Source organism: Canis aureus, chromosome 16, assembly GCF_053574225.1.
Source record: "Canis aureus isolate CA01 chromosome 16, VMU_Caureus_v.1.0, whole genome shotgun sequence".
Taxonomy (NCBI): domain Eukaryota; kingdom Metazoa; phylum Chordata; class Mammalia; order Carnivora; family Canidae; genus Canis; species Canis aureus.
Genome location: NC_135626.1, coordinates 46,808,315 through 46,828,552, shown reverse-complemented (window position 1 = coordinate 46,828,552; position 20,238 = coordinate 46,808,315). Strand labels below are relative to the sequence as shown.

At 48.1% G+C, this 20,238-nt stretch overlaps 1 protein-coding gene and 1 non-coding gene across 3 annotated transcripts in view; both read right to left on the bottom strand.

Moving 5' to 3' along the window:
• Nucleotides 1-20,238, bottom strand: part of PRKCA (protein kinase C alpha) — a 395,491-nt gene that overhangs the window by 8,426 nt on the left and 366,827 nt on the right. For both annotated transcript variants that reach the window (XM_077853719.1, XM_077853720.1), the window contains 2 exons: nt 11,920-12,027; nt 9,875-10,015 (listed from right to left, as the gene is read on the bottom strand). In XM_077853719.1, the coding sequence (XP_077709845.1) occupies nt 9,875-10,015; nt 11,920-12,027 (249 nt within the window). The remainder of the gene's footprint in view (nt 1-9,874; nt 10,016-11,919; nt 12,028-20,238) is intronic.
• LOC144287286 (U6 spliceosomal RNA) lies at nt 3,381-3,488 on the bottom strand. Its single transcript, XR_013355128.1, has one exon. It is a non-coding gene; the product is annotated as a U6 spliceosomal RNA (small nuclear RNA).

Genomic DNA, 20,238 nt, shown 5'->3' with positions numbered 1-20,238 from the left:
TAAAAGGAAGAGGAAGGCGAGCCAAGGTAAAACGTCTTCTCCATCCATCTAACCCTAGATTTGTTGATCTGTTTTGTGAAAAGAGGGCACACGTCTGACCTTTCCTTTGGGTACCATCTTTATGGCATTCGCAGATCATCTTCCAATGAGAAGTTTCCAAAGCCATGGCTTAACTGCCAAATAAATCAACAACAAATGGGAGGAGTCCCTGAGATCTAAAAAGTGGACCATGTAAACACTAGCACCAAGAAGCTTGGGGATGGGGATGGGTGAAATTCTAAAGCTGCTGTTCCTGGGAAGGGTTACCCCCAAGGCTGCCATGGCTTGTGAGGCGAGTGTGGTAACACATAGGGTGGAAACCCTCACTGCTCCTGGCTTTGTGCTGTGTGGGCTGCCGGCCCAGAACTAAGGGGGCTTGCGGGAACCAGGGCAATCCTCCTCGGCGATCATGTCACATGGGAGTAGAACTGCTGGTCTCAGAACTGCTTACCACCAGAAACCTCTTCTTTTCCTTCCAACTCTAACTCACTCTGGTATGTTCTCCTAAGGAGAGAGAAGTTACATTCCAGCAAGAAAGCCTTTCTTAAGCCTATTCACTGAGGTAAGGGACAAGCTGAGAGCAAAGAATAAAAACTCTGTCCGTGTGAGTGGATCTCAGCAAGCCATGGGTGGGAAAGCCACGGAAATGCTGGAGGTTGCATCCAAGGGTCAGATGAGATGCAAGACTCAGAAGGACCTCTAATTCCAAGGGAGCTCTCACCAGATGGATGCCACTTTCCCCCTTCAAAGAGCAGGGTTTTTTTTTGGGGGGGGGGTTTGTTTGTTTTTAATCACAGGTTTGGTACTATGAGAAATATAGCTTATTTTTCCACCATGGAGGGTCTCTTATGCTTTAAAAAATGAGTCTTCCATAATTCAGTAAAATTAGCCCAGAAATAGACAGTCTCCTTTAAGTCAAATGGGAGAAGATCTTGACCTAATTTTTCAAGATGTCTATGAAGAAAACTATGACTATTCTCATATTATCCACCACCAATGACTGAAAAGGATAATGAAAACCAGTGCTCTCTGGATCTTTGAGGGAAAGAAAAGCCTTCAACAAGCTGTTATATTTTAAACATACAAAAGATTCTTCCTGCTGTCCGTGGCCCAACCTTATTCATAACCATCTTGTGGGCAGCAGGGCTCAGGTACCATCTTGGATGTGAGAGAGAACAAGAAGGGGTATGGAGACTGAAGGGTTTGGGGGGCCCCAGGTGGTATCCATGAATGACTGAGCGAATGAGTGACAGTAGGGGTGAAGAATGAGGCTGGCCAGACTACAGACATTCTCTCAACCTACCTCAGGGATGATGCAAGAAGGTTATTACCATGGCCACTGGAAGGACAGCCTCCACCACAGTGTGAGACAATAGGCAGGTTTGGGTTGGCCATGGCCTAAGAGCTCTAGGCCACCTGACAACACATGCAGGCAGCATTTGCTACTTGAGAGCAAAATCCCTTGGTGGGATGTGCACTGTCTTCACCTCCAAAGGCCACCCACACCTGTCACCAACTGAGGATTTTGCCAGTGTGTGAGCTCAGACAGTTCCTCTGGTACTCCCTGAGAGCAGAGACTGCCTATGTCCATGGAGCTGCTTTCGACACCAGAGGGAAAAGGAGAGGTGGGGTGGGAAGGACCCACCAGGGGCCACAAGTCCAGGGAATAGCTTTGGGAAACATACTGTACCTCTCTGTAAAGATAAAAATGGGGTTGTGAACGCCCACCTCCCAAGGCTATTGTGGGGATCAAAGGAACGAGAGTGTGTGCAATCCCTTCTAAAGATCAGGCAATGACACAGATCTGAGGCACAGCACGTACAGCACACACCCTGCAGGTAAAAGGCATGTGATTAATATGTGAGGGATGAACGAACCCTATTAATAATCGACCTGCCTTATTTAGCTCTGGATTCAGGACATAACTCCTTTGTTGTTTTGACATTTCAACCCATTTGATAAACTCATCAATTAATAATATGAGCTCAGGAGAGGTCAGGCATGGTAAAGATGGGACAAAGCATAGGAAGACACTGACTCCGGCTAGACTTTGGGATCGTAGTACTCCCCATCCAAGGGCCTGGGCAGCACACGGTCCATTCACAACCCCATACACCCTGTGTAAGGGCCGGGGGGAGAGTCAGCCTGCCCCGCGCACATCGGCTTCTCATGATTCTTACCTGGGAGAGGCCACCGAGAATGCACAATACATGTGTTGGTCTCAATCCTGTCCTTTACCTTGGTGTCTCAGTCATGTAGAATGTAACCCCATGGTCACTGGTATGGGAATTAGGGTGAGTATGAGTAGCTCGAAAACACTGCCATTACAAAGCAAAACCAAACCAAACCCAGAGGAGCAGGCACAGTGCGGAACCAAGCGAGAGTAAAGGCGTGTTGCAAGATGAAGGAGAAAGGGGTGGGGAATGTCTCTGGCAATTACTGGATGTAGCAGGATCTGCTTCATCTTAGGGCACCTATTTCAAGTCTCACTGTGTGGTGGTCCTAGTGGAGCATTAGTAGGAACATGGCTGAAATCCGTGCACGGCTTTCTGACCTGCGGTTGTGCACCAGCTTCATTTAGTTAAACAACCAGCAATAGAAGTGAATGGGGATATTGTGCTTTGAGCCTCCTGGGAGCTCATGTCCACACCATGGGACCATCCAGTGAGGGGGCTGAGGCGCCGGGCTGCAGCCCTCTGTAAGATCAGCATGCTCAGGGAACGGTCTTCCGTGCATGACCCAACGCAAGCAGAAGGAACACACTCAGGGTTAAAGAATGGAGTTAGTTTGCTCGTTTAGTCACTCAAGGATCTAGAAATGTGCTCACCGAAGGCCGGGATGCCCACTGAAGCCAGTGCATTTTGGTACAGAAAGTCTGGAGAATAAGAACGGACAGAGGAAAGTATTTGGAAAAGAGTCAACGCCTGCCCTGGGAACTTGAGAATCAGAATGGCCCGTGTGAAGGATGCCACACACCCACCTGCGCTCACACGGAAACGTCTCTCAGATAGGTTGCTAGGTGAAAGATGCAAAAATGCGCGGTACAACCTTGCTGTACGTATGATCACGCATGCACGCAGCCTTCCAGAAGCTTACAGAAGAGGTAGTGAATAGCAGAACCAGTAGTTGGGGTGGGGGGTGGGGACAGCTTGTCATTTTTTATCCATCTTTCCTTGCTTAACTATTTCCCCACGTGGAATTAATACTTTAATAATGATTTTTTTTTTTTTTTAAAAGAGGGATTGGGACCACCTTTACCTCCTGCCAACAGCACCCGTGGTGAGAGCCTGGAGACAGGTTTTCATTTCTTAGACAAAATTAAACAGTGCTTGCTTATCTGTTGCCTCTGAGCAAATCTCAGAAACCTGCGCATCATCCTCACGCAGGGGCCATGCTAAATCTTCTGTGTATCGTTCCAGTTTTAGTATACGCGCTGCCGAAGGGAGTGCTAGATAGAGCACGATGCAGGAAGGGCCAATTCTGGTCCAGTGGGAGCCGGTTCTATGGATGGGTTTGTTGACAGACACAGGCTATCAGCCACACATTGAATGAGTGGATTCTTAGAAGCATCAGAGCCACGTGTCTGTGACGGAAAGGTCCTGGCTTATCCTAGGCCGTATTCTATGGAATAAAAACATGCACTCCGTTGAGTCTGTCTTTATACCAATGGCTGGCATTGGAGGATTCAAGGCTCCTTTTCCAAAACAAGTTGTTGTGATGGCCATCGTTGTCGGAGACCTTCACTTCAGACAATGGGAGGCTGCCAGGTGGCACACCTTGAGCCACGTATCCTGTTCCTCACCACGGAAGCTCCCTGACTGAGGCTTGCGACACAGCTACTTACTAACCTTGATTATTATTTTAAATGTCTCATCTCTTCCCAGTTCTCTTTCAAGCCGGAGAGCATGTGGGAGCGTAGTTATCAAAGAACAGCCTCCTTGCTTCTCATCAACCAAGGAGGAGCTGTCTTGGGCTGGTTTAAAGGTTGACATCACCCCAGAGTTCACCTTGATGTGACAGGTTCCAGGCTCCAAGGGCTGGCTGGTGTTCACATGTTGCTGGAGGAGCTACCTGAGTGTTGAGAATCTCTTGGTTTTACTTAGCATCGCGGCTGCTGGTGCCACTGAATGGTCAAGAGAAAAGCTACCTGCTACTCCACAGGATGATTACATGCAGCCCCAGGCTGCCTGCCGCACTGAGCTCTCAGACCACTGCTCCAAGACCCTCCTCCTTCTACCCAGAGGGCTGATGCTCTGTAGAATTACCTTTCTAGAGCAATTATTAAAAAGAACAGCACTGCGCGATGTCCTTGGTTTTAGGAAAGTCATGCAATATGTAGGTATAAACAGGCATCACATTTGCAACTTACTCTCAAGCAGTTAAAAAAAAAAAAACAACAACCCGCACATGTGTATTACGTACACATGCATGCCTGGAGATGGAAAGAATGATAAAGCAAATATGCTAAAATGTTAACATTTAGGGAATCAGAACGTAGCAATTCTTTATGCTATTTTTGTGACTCTTCTGCAACACTGAAATTGGAAGTTATTTCAAAATAATTTTTTTTCCCGAAAATTAAAAAGGCATGCTGCACTGAGTTTGAGAATTAAACCATCATCAAACTTTCTAGACAAGCTAATGACGCTGTGCATTGCTTTGTTTCATTGTATCCCACAGACCCTGTGTTTTTTTATAAATTGGAAGTCTGTGGCAACCTGGCATCAAGCATGTCTGCTGGAGCCATTTTGGAACTGCATTTGCTCACTTCCTGTCTCTGTGCCACATTCTGGTAATTCTCTCAGTATTTTGAACACTTTCCCTATTACTGTATTTCTTAGGGGGACCTATGATCAGTGATCACAACTTGCTGAAAGCTCAGGTGACAGCATTTTTTTTTTTTTTTTTAGCAATAAAGTATTTTTAAATTAAGGTACATGCATTGTTTTTTTTTAAGATATAATGTGACCGCACACTTAGTAGACTACAGAATAGTGTGACTGTAGCTTTTATATGTACTGGGAACCCCCAAATTCATCAGCTTGCTTTACTGAGACATGCACCTCATTGTGGCCATCTGGAGCCACACCCACAGCATCCCTGAGATAGGCCTGTAGAGGATTTCGGGGTGATGGGGAAAATTAACCTGACCGTGCAATCTCACCATCATGGCATTTACACTTGTACCCGCTGTTCTTGTTCTCTTTGGCTCTTGCCGAAAGGATGACAATGTCCTGATGAAAGTTATTTTTTTCCCCTCTCTCTTCTTGATAAAATAAGGACAGTAATTTTACCAGAAAGGCTCCCTGTGACAGGCAGGCCTATTTCCAAAGTGCTCTGCTCATCTATCAACTCTGGAATATATTTCTCGGTGTTAACTTTATAAATTATTCTCTTTCTCTCTCTAATAACCACTTAAGTATCGTGAAGGTTTTGGGCTTGCCTGTGAACTAGCTCTTCTGCTCCTTGGGGCCAATGGATGGAATTCAAAAAAGAAAAAAAAATCAATTAACTTTCCACTTCTGATATTTGTATAAACTATCATGTATCACGGGCAAGATGAGCGGGAGCTTGAAGGCTGTTCTCCGGCATTTTATTCAGATGAATAATTAATCAGGGTAAAAGCCTACAGAATTCAAAGGGACACCAGATCAGAATCTTGGGCTCACGTGTGCCTCTAAGGGCATACTTTGTTTTTTTGGGCAAAGCCGAAAGAATGAGTTCTCCTTCCCTCCATGGGTTCTCAAGACACACGGCCAAGTGGGCTTGGCTGTGCCATCCTCTCCCGAGGAAACCTCCTCATTAAGCTGATGCTGTGGGCGGCGGCCTGGCCTTTCGAATTTCTCCCTCAGCAACTGAAGTTTAACCTTTTCAGGAGTGACATCTTTAAACTTAAACATTAAAAAAAAAAAAGAGAGAGACCTTCTTACATGGAATCTTCTGAACATTAACAATCCTCTTTGAGGACTCAGGCTTGTTGTTCGGAACGTCAGCCAAACGCCGAGCTGATGGTCCTTAGTCTGTGGATCAAAGGCTCTTCCACTGTTGTGTTTTCTTTGAGGGAAGACGAAACCAGCTTGCTGTGTGCTTTTTTCCCCATAAAGAAGGAGAGTCGTGGGGTGGGGGTGGGGGGCTCATCTCCAGGAGAGCATAACATAGCTGTTTTGTTTTTGCTTTTGTTTTACATGATCAGCCAGTACATAAGTGACTGCTCCATCTTCTAGAAAATTGTCTTCACCTTCACAATTGCACACAGTGGTCTTCTGGGGACGTGGCTCTGCTCTGCCAGGACAGGACTCTCCCACCACAGGGCACCTTGGGGGCAGGTTCTTGCTTCCTGCAGGCTCTTCCCAAGTCCTGCTACTTCTGTGGCTGGGATGAGCTCCTCTGAGCTTCCAGACTTGCCACCGTCAAGGGAGATGGCCGCTGTTCCACACACCTGACGCCCATCCCTCGCCTCTCTCTGTTTCCCTTCGTGAGTGATTTTAAACAGAATCTGGGCAATGGCTGCACTGCAGGTGGCCACGAGGTGGAAAGTTCTGTGTGGTGCCTCCTGATGGAGTCACACATCACAGAATGTCTTTGGTGGTGGATTTTCACATTTCCTGTGGCACTCTGGTCTAGCTTCCAGGATGTCCCTTTGGCAGGAAGGAAGATTAAAAAAAAGAAAGATAGGATACTATGGGAACCCTGGTTCCTCTGGATAAGCTCTGGGACTTGTCTCTCCTCTCTCAAGGAAGCTTGTGATTTTGGAGTCATCTTTCACTGGAGATTCAAAAGCAAATTAAAAAAAGCCAAGATGAAAAAAAAAAAAAAAAGCCAAGATGAGACTCCACAGCTTATGAGCACAAACTTGATCTCTAGAAGCACCCTGAAGATAACTGGGAGTGCTTGAAGGCTTACTGCTGGTATTTGCAATAACCAGAGGCTTGATTTCCTTCCTGGGAGCCAGGAGGGGATGGGCCTTTAATCCAATAAATCTCAGGGAAATGGATTCACGGCACCTGCTGAAAAAGCATCAAGACAAGTTCACCAAGGCAGACAAGCTTCGCCAGCCAGGGCTACCAGCACTGCTCAGAGGGGGAGATGCTCCCCGTGAGGGGTTCAGCAAACACGCGAGAACAAGCTTCTGGCAGCAGGGTGTTTGCCACTTTTCTCCACGGTGACAGCGAGGATATGCTGCTCCGTCTCCCTTTGAAAGGACAAAACTGCCTATCAGAGACTACTCAGCTTTGCATTTCATCTGTAAACTCTTCTGACTTTTTAATTAACTCTGGATCAGGGAACTGCATTTTTCACTGAGCAAAGGGGGAAACATCACAGAGTAACCTGAAGGCGCCGTTAGCTGCTGTGCTGACACCAGTGTCGTGTGTGGCCTCGGTGACATCTGGACTGAGCCTGCTCTGCGCTGTGGGAAACGTCCTCTCCCGCCGCCCAGACTGTTCCTGGCACGTATGTGGTCTCTCCACTCTAGCTGGTACCTCGAGAACAGAATGCTGTCCCGGGGGACTGCTGAGATGCCCCTTCCCCCCAGGACTAGGTGCCATGGGGGTGGCGTGGGGTAGGGACTGGGGGGCACTGAGTTCTCCTGGGAACCAGAACTTTCTGGTCGACCTCTTTGCCCTCGACTCTCTTCGCTGCTCACTCCTGCAGCTGCTTGCTCCTAACCCCGGCATGGCCATGTGTCCCCTGCTGTCTCATCCGCTGCCCACGTGTACATTTTCAGCTTCTTCCTTTTCTGTGTACACTTCTCTGGCAGGACGGGGGCTCGGCCTGGGAAAGCCCACTGTGAGCAGAGGACGTCTCTCCTTCCCTCTGATCAGAGCCCTCACCCAGCGGGCCTTTTACACACCACCTCCTGCTGCAGGGCCTGGTCCATGATTTCGGCTTCTGTGTTTGAGTTCAGGAGCTGCTTCTTCACAGCCAGAGCCAGCCTCTTCTTTCTTGTTATTCTAGTTAGCACTCAGTTAAAAAAACACACAAAAAAACCCCCAAACCACAAATACCAGCACTGGAGGAATAAATAAACAAACACACACTGCTTGCGGCTTAGCGGCCTGCCGCGGTAGGACTGTGTCCAGTGAGTTCCCCAGCCCACAGCGAACAGCCTTAGTCAGATTCCTGGCTCCTGGCCCCAAGCCACGCTCTTGTGTCCCTAGATCTGAACGTGGGGCCGCGGTGCCCGCAAGAAGTGGGAGACCATGCAAATACACAATGTCTTCTGAGGACGGGGTGGGAATAAACAGGAGGAGATGTGTTTTCATGGCTGCCTTTGCTGCATCTTGTCCCCTTCTGGAAAGTGACTGACAAGCAATTGTATTGTGCTTAACACTTAAAGCAGGGTCAGCATGTCACCTCTGCTAAGCTGTATGTAAGATGCAATCGCGCGCCTTTCATATTTTAAGAAGGCTACACAAATAGGAAAGGGGAAAAAGAAAATCCCTAACAGAATGTTCTAAGGCTGCCTGTAGCATTATCACTGCCGTCACGCCCCACCTCCTCAAAACCAGATTTTGTAGTGAGGGGAGGGATCCTATGAAAACCCCCAAAAGCTGTGCCTGGGATGGGCTCAGAGAAGGTGGGGTGCAGATATACAAGGGTCCTGCTGGACAGGATGATTCAGGAGGGAGTCAACTGACCTGATTAATTTTAGTTTTTCTCCCGTTTGTGCTAAGAATATCTTGGAAAAGTAGAAGTGGGCTCCCCACCAGCAGTTTTATTCTTGGAGCAGAGGACACACAAGTGTATTTGAGGAGGAAGCTGCTGCCCTAAGAACAAAGCTTGGGCACCAACCAGTCAGTAACTCAGTCACCCCAGGAGGGTCCCCTTTGCCTGCTCATAAGCACCTGCTAGAGGAGACAGATGTGGGTGCTTCTGCAACAGACCGTGGGACACAGCTGCTCTTGCTGCAGCCTCGGGGGCAAGGGCACCATGGGAAGGCATGGTCCACTAACCCCAGAGGTGGGATCCAGAGGGAAAGCAGACCCCCTGGGAGGCACCACCAAGTGCCCGGTGGCATGAGTCAGGAGCCCCATGTCTTACAGACTCTGAGATTACCTCGAGATATAAATGTTAAGAAAGGCCAATGCTGGTTGCCACCACCAGTCAGAAGATGGGCAGACAGCGGTCGCTAGGATGGAGTGATGGTGTCATGAGGTAAGGACACGGATCCCAGAGCCAGAATAACCACCTACCAGCTGCATGCCTTCAGGCAAGTTACTCAGCCTCTGTGCCTTAGTTTACCCACTGTGCAGGGTTGTTAAGAGGGTTAAATGAGCTGATTTGTAAAAACAGGGCCTGGTACATAGGGCTTGTGGAATACACAGGAAAAATGGGGGTCATGTGGGAAGAGTCTCAATGAAGGTGGCAAAGCCAGAACGGGGACTGACACACACTGCAGTGGCGGCCATGGCCAACATGGCAAACGCAGCCAGGGCCTGCATAGGAGTTGGCTGAGACTAGGTTCTGCTTCAGGAGCAAAGCAAGCCCAGGAGAGCCGGACACAGATGCGAAGTCCTGTCGAGGAAGCAGAGCAAGGAAAACAGCCCCACTGGGCACTTGAGTCCGTGAAGCCTGCACCTCAAAGCTGATGTGCCCTGGCTCTCTCTCAGTTCTGGGGGGTGCCCTGCAGCCACCCTACTGGTGGTGGGTCTGGGTTGACTCTGTAAGTCAGCAGGAACCCCCATGGCTCAGACCACAGGCTGGCACCTGGCCATTTTTTTCCACCCTGCAGGGCCAGGGGTCACTGGCCTCCTCTCTCCAGAAAAAGGGTCAGTGGGACCCCGCTGGGATTTGGGAGACCGTGGCTCAGGAACAGGCCATGTCCCTTACTCACCACTTTGGGCTTGAAGGGTGGCTGGATCTCCCTGTTCTCGAGTTTTTCCCAGTCGATCCTCCGGAAGAAAGCGTGCTCCCGAACGTCTCTCTCTCCCTCTGGCCCGCAACCCAGCCGCTTGCCTGGGTGTTTGGTCATCAGCTAGAAGGCAGCAGAAAGAGGATGCAACGTGTGACGTGGTGACCAGAGGTGATGATGCTGTACTGTATAACCAAAATGCGCTAAGAGAGCAGGGCGTAAGTACTCTTCCCCCAAAAGACAAAAAGGTAAACTAACGTCAGGTGATGGACGTGTCTTCTTGGCTGTGGGAATCTTTCACCGTGTACATGTGTATCAAGCCATCACGTGGCACATTTTAAATACGTTGCAATTTTGTCTGTCAATTACACCTCAATAAAGCTGAGAAAGAGAGAGAAAAAAAAGAGCCTCCTTCCCCCGCCACACACATTAAAAGTAGGAGAAAAAGAGAATGCTGGATGATAATGCAGGCTCTCCTTTGCCAGCTCTGCTACGGGCACTGGCTGTGTGGACGCCCAGGGAGCACCCCAAGAAATCAGTGGCTTGCACAAAAAGAGCCCAACTCACAAGTACAGTAGTGTTGACAGTATGGGCCTTTCTATAGTGGTTTTTATGGTAAGGAACACAGGGAAACAATCTGACCCTAGAGCCAAACATAAGAATTTAAACAGGTGTCTTCATACACTATCTGTGTTAGAACTGCCATCCTGTATGTCTAAAAAATATGGATATGAAAAGGTAGACAATCACTAAAAATTGTGTGTGCTGAAGGTATCTTATATGATACTAATAACAAGCATCATATGCTGCCTATTTATTGCCTGGACCAAAATGCCTGAATCAGAGACTCATGGTTGGAAAAACAAATGCCTTGACCAGCAGGTGACTAGTTAATTCCCATGTATCTACAGCAGGAGACAGAGGCAAATGTGGATTATAAGCTGGGCAGGGCCCAGCTGTCCCTATTTTTATATGTAAACAGTGCCTTGCCTTTGGAAGACACCTGCTAAGTGCATCCCAAATGATCAAACCAGCCAGAAAATGTTAGGAGTGTGTTATGCTTCATCCTGCCACGTCTGACAATAATTTTGTGGCCTAAAACTTTACTATTAAAAACTAACAAGGTCATGACCCGGTAATTTCTACTCCTAGGTATCTCCTCCACAGAAATGAGTTCGTATGTTCCCTCAAACCCAAAACTTGGATGTTTCAGGGCACTTGTATTTGTAACAGCCCCAAACTAAAGTGGAAATAACCCAAAGGCCCACCAGCAGTAGCATGAATAAACCAACTCTGGTGGGGCTACCCAACAGAATATTATGCAGCGTATGGAAGACAGAAGGACACACGTACATGGGAATGTGGAGAAATGCTACGATCACCGTGTTGGGGGAAAGAAGCCAGGGCTGGGGAGCACCCACCACAAGACTGCATTTGTGTGAAGTTCAAAACAAGGCAAATCCATGCAGGTTTGAGCGGGGCTGCTGTTTATCTCCAGGGGTGGGGAGTCGCTGCAGTACACGAAGGGAGGGGGCTCCTAGGGTGTCTCTTTCATGACCTGGGTGACGTTACATGGGTGTTATCTGTTCTGTGAGAATTCACTGATCTACACACTGATGACTTGTGCCCATTTCTGCGTGTACACTCCATCTTAAAAAAGGACACTCGAATGAAGAATGACCCAAGGCATGCCAAGTCAGGCAAGGGAAGAGAACGAACATTTTCCAAGGGCCTGAGATTATTTCTGACAGCTCATAGCACAATTTCAAGGGGTGGAGGAGACACTAAAACACCGTGAGATTAGCTGCCTGGGCCAGAGTTCCAGGAAGTGTGGGGATCTGAACGCATTCTCCAGGCCGCCATGCTTCCCACAACGTCCTGCACGTCACCAAGCTGTAGCCCTTGATGGCTGAAAGCAGAGGTGTGCGTTTGAGGGCTCTCCACCACCTTTCTCAGAAGTGTGTGGAAGAGTCTTCCTCTGTTGACCCTCTTAGCCTCGATTATAAAAGAAATCTGGGTCTACTTACTCCTTTGCAGATGGAAACGGCCTCCTTGGATAAGGATTTGGGATAAGAAACGTTATGCTCCATTATGGACTGAAACAGCTCGTCTTCATCTTCACCATCAAAGGGAGGCTATTCCAGGAAAGAGACACACGGGAAAACAGGCAGGGTGATTCATTAGTGTGGTGCCTGATGACCCAATTCAGCACCAAGAACACACACGGGGCTTCTGGGTGCACCATGGGCTGCAGAGTTAGCTTAGTGAAGTTGCTGGTTTATTTGATTATCTTTCATTAGGTCGGTGGTTGTGTATTTTTCACTTTTTCCCCTTGTCTCTTTAATTATCCTGCCCTGGGAAAACCAAAACAATCTTTAGGCAAAATGTTTTTGAGTAATGCTTTTAATGATTTGCAAATAAATTATAATTAATCCATTAATCTTGTAATTATGTGTTAAAAATTTTAATTATAATCAAGTTAGGTTACAGATGGCTCTGTGTGCAGTGATGGGGGCAGGTGGAGAACACTAGTGCCTTTGGATTCTGAGAATGGGGCGTCCAGGCCATCAGGACATGGCCTAAAAGGACTTCCCCAGCTCTAGAAATTCACCCCAGTGCCCTTCTGACCCAAGAGCAAGAGGGAGCTGCTCTGTAGAGAGCCTGACACCTGTGTGATGACAGTGATGGGGGCTTAGCTGCCACTAGACACTCCCTTCTCCTCTTCTATTGGGTTTACACTCCCACAGGGAGAGGGGGGAGGCATAGTAGCATTCTGGGCATTGTGGGCGGCCATGGCTTTCAAGTTAGGTGGATCTGGATCAGAATCTAGCTTCACCATCTTCTAGCTGGGTGTCCACAGGCAAGCAACGGATCTCTTTAAGACATGGTTTTCCAAATTGTAAAATGGGGTTTCCTGGTGAGTCTACAAAACAGGATAGTCTGTCCTGTACCCAGCAGGTGCCAGATGAAGGATGCCCAGTGGTACTGGTATTTTATTAAAGTGGATGAACTGTCTTAGAAGGGGCTGTTAGGATCCTCAGGAGGAGTGGGTTGAGCTCAGGATGTCCTTCAAGCTTTCTTTCCATCATGTCTTTAATCCCAAGAGGTCTGCCAAATTACCTGTCACTCTGGAGGGATAGCGGGGCACAGGATAAGTGGGCTTATGGGAAATTTCTTAATGTTCCTTTTTGGCTTAGCTAACCTTGGGTTTAGCATAAGAAAGGTAGACCAGGAGTCAGCTCTCAAATAGAAAATCCCTGTATGTTTAATCTCATTGCATTTTCCCTCTCACGGAAAAGAGGGGTCTCTGTCACTCTGACTGACATGGTTAGGGCGCCGATAATGCAGAGCCCAGCTTAAATGTAAACTGTATCATGGAGTGAAGACAGCTGTGCAGCAGCCCGCAGACTATCACTTCTTATCAAACATTTCCCTCTGAGTAACAGAGAACAACGGACCCAAGCAGAGTGCTCCCCCTGAAGCACCACTCAAATCATCCCATCTGTTCATCTGACCCCCAACCTCAGTCCTTCCCCACCCCTAGCCCCAAATAGGAGTTGAGTGTGGGGTCAGCACACGGGAGCCACATCCACTCAAGGGAAAGACGCTAAGTCTATACAGAACCCTACTTTGGGACCAGGTACTGGCAAGTGGGGGGTTGGGATGGGTGCCACTGTTATTGTTGGGTTTTATTTTTATTATTACTATTTTTTGGTCTAGAAACAGAAATAAACCAGCCTCTTTTTCAGCTGTAAGTACCTGGCATAAAGAATGTTTAATTTGGTCGAAGGCATGCAGGTGGGTGAAGAGAACTAAAATTAGCCCACCTGTGGGGCACCTGGGTAGCATAGTTGGTTAAGCATCCAACTCTTGGTTTCGGCTTAGGTGGTATTGTGAGACTGAGCTCCACATCAGACCCTGTGCTCAACAGAGTCTGCTTACAGTTCTCTCTCCCTCTCCTTCTGTCCCTTCTGTTCATAGTTTTTTTCTAAAATAAATAAATCTTAAAAAAAAAATATTACCCTGCCTGTGAATGACTCTGAGCAGAGCAGGAAACAGCCCACAACGATGAGCTTCCCTGGGCAGAAGTAACATGCTGCCTGGGATGCACACAGGCCAGTGGGCTGGGCACAGACACCACACTAGCGAGTGTAGGTGGTCACCCAGGTCAGCGGAGGGTTGTGCTACTTCCACCTATAGAGAGGGCAGGGTGGCCCAAGGATGTGGGTGACGGTCCAGCTGTCCATCCCACTTCTCTATCTGACATCATGCAATCTACTTCTTCTGGACCCCTATGGTATGACACCCACAAAACATCCCATTTCCCCTAATAAGTGATCTACATATGTGGCTGAGTTTTGGCCAAGGAGATCTTTATAACTAAAGCAAACATGGCATGGTTTCTGCTCAGGGCTGTGAAACACACATCTCCAGGGGGCTCCATTCATTCTGAATTTCCTATGTGTTCATACTCTACAACTTCATCGCGCTCAGGGTGTGGGCAAGGCACAGGGGCTGCTCCTGGATGACCAATCAACACCTCTCAACGTGGCCCCTTCAGGCCACTGGTCAGGTGAAGCTACATAATAGCACAGCATCATACCAGATACAAAGGGCTCTTGGAGCTTGGGCCTTGCAGTGAGAGGTGCCAGGAGAGTCAACTGGCCTCTCTGGTGATGCTCAAGTACTAGCAGCAGGAATCCTACAGGGGCTGAGTCACAGATAATCTTTTTTTTTTTTTTTTAAAGATTTATTTATTTATGATAGAGAGAGAGAGAGAGAGAGAGAGAGAGAGAGAGAGGGGCAGAGACACAGGAGGAGGGAAAAGTAGGCTCCATGCCGGAAGCCCGACACGGGACACCATCCTGGGACTCCAGGATTGCGCCCTGGGCCAAAGGCAGGCGTCAAACCACTGAGCCGCCCAGGGATCCCCCTGAGTCACAGATAATCTAAGCCAAAGGTTTAAGAGAAATTTTCTCCAAAGAGAAACTCAGACAAATTGTCCCCAGGAATCTTTTGTCAAGTGAGGCAGCAAGAACTTTTACAAGAACCAAGACAATTAGGTCAGTGCAGATGCCTCCTCCTCCCTGCCCCAGCTGATGTGGGAGAAGGAATTTTGGGGGGAACTGGCTTATCACACCTGTTTGTCTTCTGGCATGGGAACCACATCCGCCCAGGTGAGCTATGCCTACTACTGATCTGTTTATCTGAAAGTCCCCTCTGTGTGCCTGCCAAGTGCAGGACAGCTGGCTCCTGACACACCCCAGAGAGTATTCCTTAGAACCAGAGGATATTGGGGAGACTGGGTGGCTCAGTGGTTGAGCGTCTGCCTTCAACTCAGGTAGGGATCCTGGGGTCCTGGGATCGAGTCCCACTTCGGGCTCCAGACAGGGAGCCTGCCTCTCCCTCTGCCTGTGTCTCTGCCTCTCTGTGTCTCTCGTGAATAAATAAATAAAATCTTTAAAAAAAAAAAAAAAAAGCCAGAGTATATTAATCCTACAGGATACTCCTGGGTCAAAGTTTGCATTCTTTACCCTCCCTTTCAGGACATCTGCAGTAACATTTACATTATAAAGGTTCTAAGAAGTCCTGCAGTAAAGAACTATCTAATCCAACGTGAATCATACAGGCTGGGGATGCAAGGATTCTGAGGCCCCTTAGGCTCGCCTATGTGATAAGATTCCAAGCTAGAACAAAAGCCTCGTGACTACATGTCCTTGGGGCAGAGCCTTGAGCTTTCAGCCCGTGTTCCACCCCTGTGTGGCCCCAAGGACTGGGGATTCTCCTAGCCATGCATCCCAGGGAGGACACGTGCCTCTACCCCTGACCTGTTACCACCCACTGTGAGTCTACACAGCCTGAAGAATGGCCAGGATTTGAGAGTGAACAGCAGTAAGGACAGCGGTGGTAGCAGTAACACAGGCTTTTCAGGCTGTTTCTGTGTGCCAGGCACTGCATGGAGAACTGGTGCAGGCATCACTCCCTTAATCCTCAAAACCACCACAGGACGTACATACTAGTAATCTCATTTTACAGTTGAGCTCATTGAGGTTCTATTATTAAGCACTTTGGCCAGGGTTACAGAGCTGGGAAGAACCAAGATCCACGTCCAGACATCTGACTGCAGAGCTTGGGCTCTTAGCCATTCTGAGCACTGCCAATCCCTTATACTTGCTCCGGCAGGTGGATAGTGAGGGATGGTCCCCTGGCGCTGCTGCTGAAAGGTGCTCAGCTGCTGGTCCACCCAGCACCTAATGAGGGCTTGACTGGGACATTGGGGGAAGGGTGAGTGTGGGGAGATCATTTTGGTATCCTGGAAACAGTAGTGGGGTTCTGGAAAGAAAGATGGGCAGTCACTACGGCCAGAGATGTTTCAAGTCATCATGTAGCGTGACTGTCTCTGGATTAGAGACCTGGCCTGACTTCCCAGCCCTGATTTTGACTGCTTATCTCTTGCTTTTGCCACTCGTCCACTGTGAGACAGCAGAGGTCACCCAGGGACCCACGCTGATGGCACAGCTGTCATCCTGGTCTCGCTGGGGTGGAATGGGAACAGGTGCTCTGGGGTGTCCCTCTCCATTGCTCAAGCGCTCTACCCTGGAGCACTTCCACTGAGACCTCATTGCTCAGAAGTAGTCACACATGCTCCACATGACTACGGGTGAGCTGGGAGGTACAGTCCCATCATGTGCCGAAGGGAGGAAGACCCAAAACACCTGGTGAACAGCAAGAATGAGCATCATACTCAGAATGAGAAATGCTCCCCGGAGCCCCATATTGCATTAAAATCATGTATTCTTGGGGGAGGGCAAGCCCAGGAAAGTAGCATCCCCAACCTCAATACAGAAACTGCTCTTATTTTTCTGTGAACTCATAGGCTTGTCATATTATTTTCAAATACTGATGTATAGTTTGGAGTCTCTTGTTTCTCACTGGCTGTTGCAAACACTGTCTCTGTGCTACCGGGACTCCCAGGTCAAGATTAATGCACGGAGCTGATACACCATCCATCAGAGACTGGCTTATTTGTCCGTGGGTACATTCACAATTGCTTCCAGGGCCACATTCTGATAACTAATGCTACTATAAACATTTCTGTGCATGTCATTTGTTTCTTCTCTGAATTACTTCCTAGGAAAAATTTCCCAGGTGTGGGCTTACGCAGCCGGAGGATGTGAACATTTTTATGCTTCTTGTTAAGTCTCCCCAGATCACCCCCGGAGCATTCTTATGGGTAATTGCTGATTGGGCCTTAGTGTTGCAGGCAGGTCAAGGGTGAAGTTATAATTATATTCACTTTCCTTCCCAGCCATGTCAGCTACTGAGCCTGGGGACAATAGGAGGTAATGTGCTGCTGAGGAGTGAGTACAGGACCATTTTGGATTGCTTCTCTCCCCTCTTTCCCACAGTCCCATGATTATTTTTAAATTTCTACAAATCTGGACATAGTGTCTCAAGCTAAGCTATGCATTAAATACAGTCTTAGTATGGTGTAAGACTGTTCCGAACCAGGGGTGCTCTCCGTAGCAATAGGCAATTTGTGAATTTTAAGACATGTAAGGGGTGATGTGAACCACCACATCACTTCTTTCCAAAATGATTTTTTTTCTTTAAACTAAGATTTATTTATTTAGTTACAGATTTTATTGATTCATGAGAGACACAGAGAGAGAGAGGGAGAGACACAGGCAGGCTCCTCGTGGGGAGGCCTATGTGGAACTCGATCCCAGAACCCTGGGATCATGACCTGAGCCAAAGGCAGATGCTCAACCACTGAGCCACCCAAGTGCCCCTCCAAAGTGACTCCTAACCTAAATCCTTTGATAGTTCATGGTTGTTGGGGCCCCGCCACATTTGTCTGCGGATCACTGGTGACCAGCGTTGGGGTGGGAGGGCACCCAAGGGACAACTCAGGATAAAGTGCTGGGATCAAGTACCTATTACTGATTCATCAGGAATGAAGACAAAGCATAAATAACCGTGGCAGAAGGAGACATAAAGAGGAGAGGGCTGGTCCCTTCATGATGAATACCCATGAATGCTTGAAGCCGCAATATGCTCATTACAGTGCTGGGTAAATACTGTTTACGCCCCAAAGTAATCATATTTGTCAAGCAGTCCAGAACTGAAGAAAGACTCAGGCTGTTTCTACATAACTGCCCCCTTGCCTGCTGACAATAAATACACCAAACGAGAAGAAAATGGCAATAAACGACCTCTTCTGCTCATCTTCAGCCCTGTGCGATTAAAGAGGACAAATCTAGACCATAACCCCATCAACAGCTTTATAATTAATCTTACTTTCAATAACAGCATCTACTCCCTTGGCTGGGTCTGGAGGCCACTGCAGCTTCGGGGGGCTCTGGGGGACAGGCTCAGAGCCTTCATTACCCTTTCTCGGCTGACTCACAGCCCAGAAATACATTGAAATTTGCATTGAGTCATGGGGAAGAAGTGGGTCCTGAAATGAAAACACCGTGTTGGAGACAGGCACAGCTGAGGACTTGGAGGAGCGACGGCTGAGCCTGCCACTGTGCCCGAGTGTGGGCCATCTTTAAGACGTCATATTCAAAGAGTGTCACCATCTTCAACAGATAATGAAGACTAGAAGCGATTGTATCAGGCAGACTGAGTCTGAGAAGCAGGATGGGAAATGAAAACTGTGCCTGAATGTTTACAGAAGCAATGGGTGTGGGGAGGGCACCTGCAGGTCGGAGCCTCAGGGACCACAGGCAACTGAGGCAGGATTTTTAAAATGCAGGGGACTTCTCTGCAGGAGGGCTGCTATCCTGAACTCTCCTGGAGGGAATGAACCTCCTCGAGCTCCGAGACAGATGAGGATGCGGGTAGGGGTGTGGTGTGTGGTGTGTGTGGGGCCCGGGTTCTGAAGCCCTAGTATCCTACTGCCCAATGAAGAGTCAGCTCATTCCATCTCTTGGAAAGCTCGCTTGGAAACAGATTCTATTTCCACCCAGCTTCTTCTGTTGACATATGCAAATGTGACTCAGTGAAAAGAGGATTTGTTTCTGGACTCTAGAGTCAGGACATGCAAGTGGGATCGAGAAGGGGAAACTCAGTTTTCTGTGCCTTCATGAATAGCATGGCTCCCAGGGGGCCGATAATTCAGTCAAATTTTATTGTCAAAATTCTAAAGAGGGGAAATTGACTCAAGTGGCAGGCAACACTCTTGTCTCACTGATGACTGTTCTGGATAACCTGCTTTTCTGTGCTTACAAACAGGGGTATTTGGCCTGAGATGAATAATTTATTGGGGTTAAAAACCTAAATTAATAATCACAAACCATTTTACTATGAATCGAGTTTGACATCACTTCTCAATTAATGACCGGATGTAGTCTAGTGCCCCACATCTTTTAATACCTAAAGAGACTACTTTAGTATTTAAAAGATGTAAGACAATGAAAGAGACATAAGGAGAGCTCACCAATGGTCTACCATCCCAGAGGGAAACCCGATGGTCTGTGATGACTTCCATGCTCACAAGATGTGGGGCTCCCCCCAACCTCTCTGACCTCAGGCCTCTCACTCCCTCTCTAACCTACTCTGCTCTGGCCAGATTGGTGGCTTCCCATCCCTTTCTTAAACATGGCCATATACTGCCACCCCAGGGCCTTTGCACTTGCTCTTTCCATTGCCCGGAATGCTTTTACTCCACATATGCACATGGCATTCTCTCACTTTTTTCTGGTCTTCCCTTTAGCTCTACATGAAGCCCTCTCTAGCCATCCTTGCTACAAATTCAACCCTCCTCCAGCACTACATTTTCTTTCCTGCTTTATTATTTTTCTCTTAGCTTATCACTATTATATATTTTCTATATTTAACTCACCTGTGGTTTCTCTCTCTCTAGCTTATAGGCCTCATGAAGGTAAGGGTTTCTGTCTATTTTGTTGACAGTGATCACTGTGGACATAGTAAGCCTTCAACAAATATATACTGAATGATAAATGAAGGAGTCAATGGATGTTACATGTCACAAAGGTTGACTTTCTCCCTCGGCCCCCACCCCCAAGAACAAAGATTCAAAGATCTTCTCAGGGGTAGTTTGGCAGCTCAACATGGGCATTTTTTTCCACTTTCTCTAGCTAAAGCTTTTGGCTATGGAGGATCCAACTCCTTGACACCAGTACTCGACTGCTGGGAATGATAAAAAGCTGCCCACAACAGAGTGGTGGTTAGGTAAAGAGAGAGAGGTCTGGTGCTCACCCAACCTGCTTCCCCTTCCGGAGCTCACAGGTACACTGTACTTCCATCCCCACCCCCTGCACACACAGCTCCCCGGCCCTTTGCATCTCCCTGGGGCCACGTGGCCAGTGGGCTGCAGG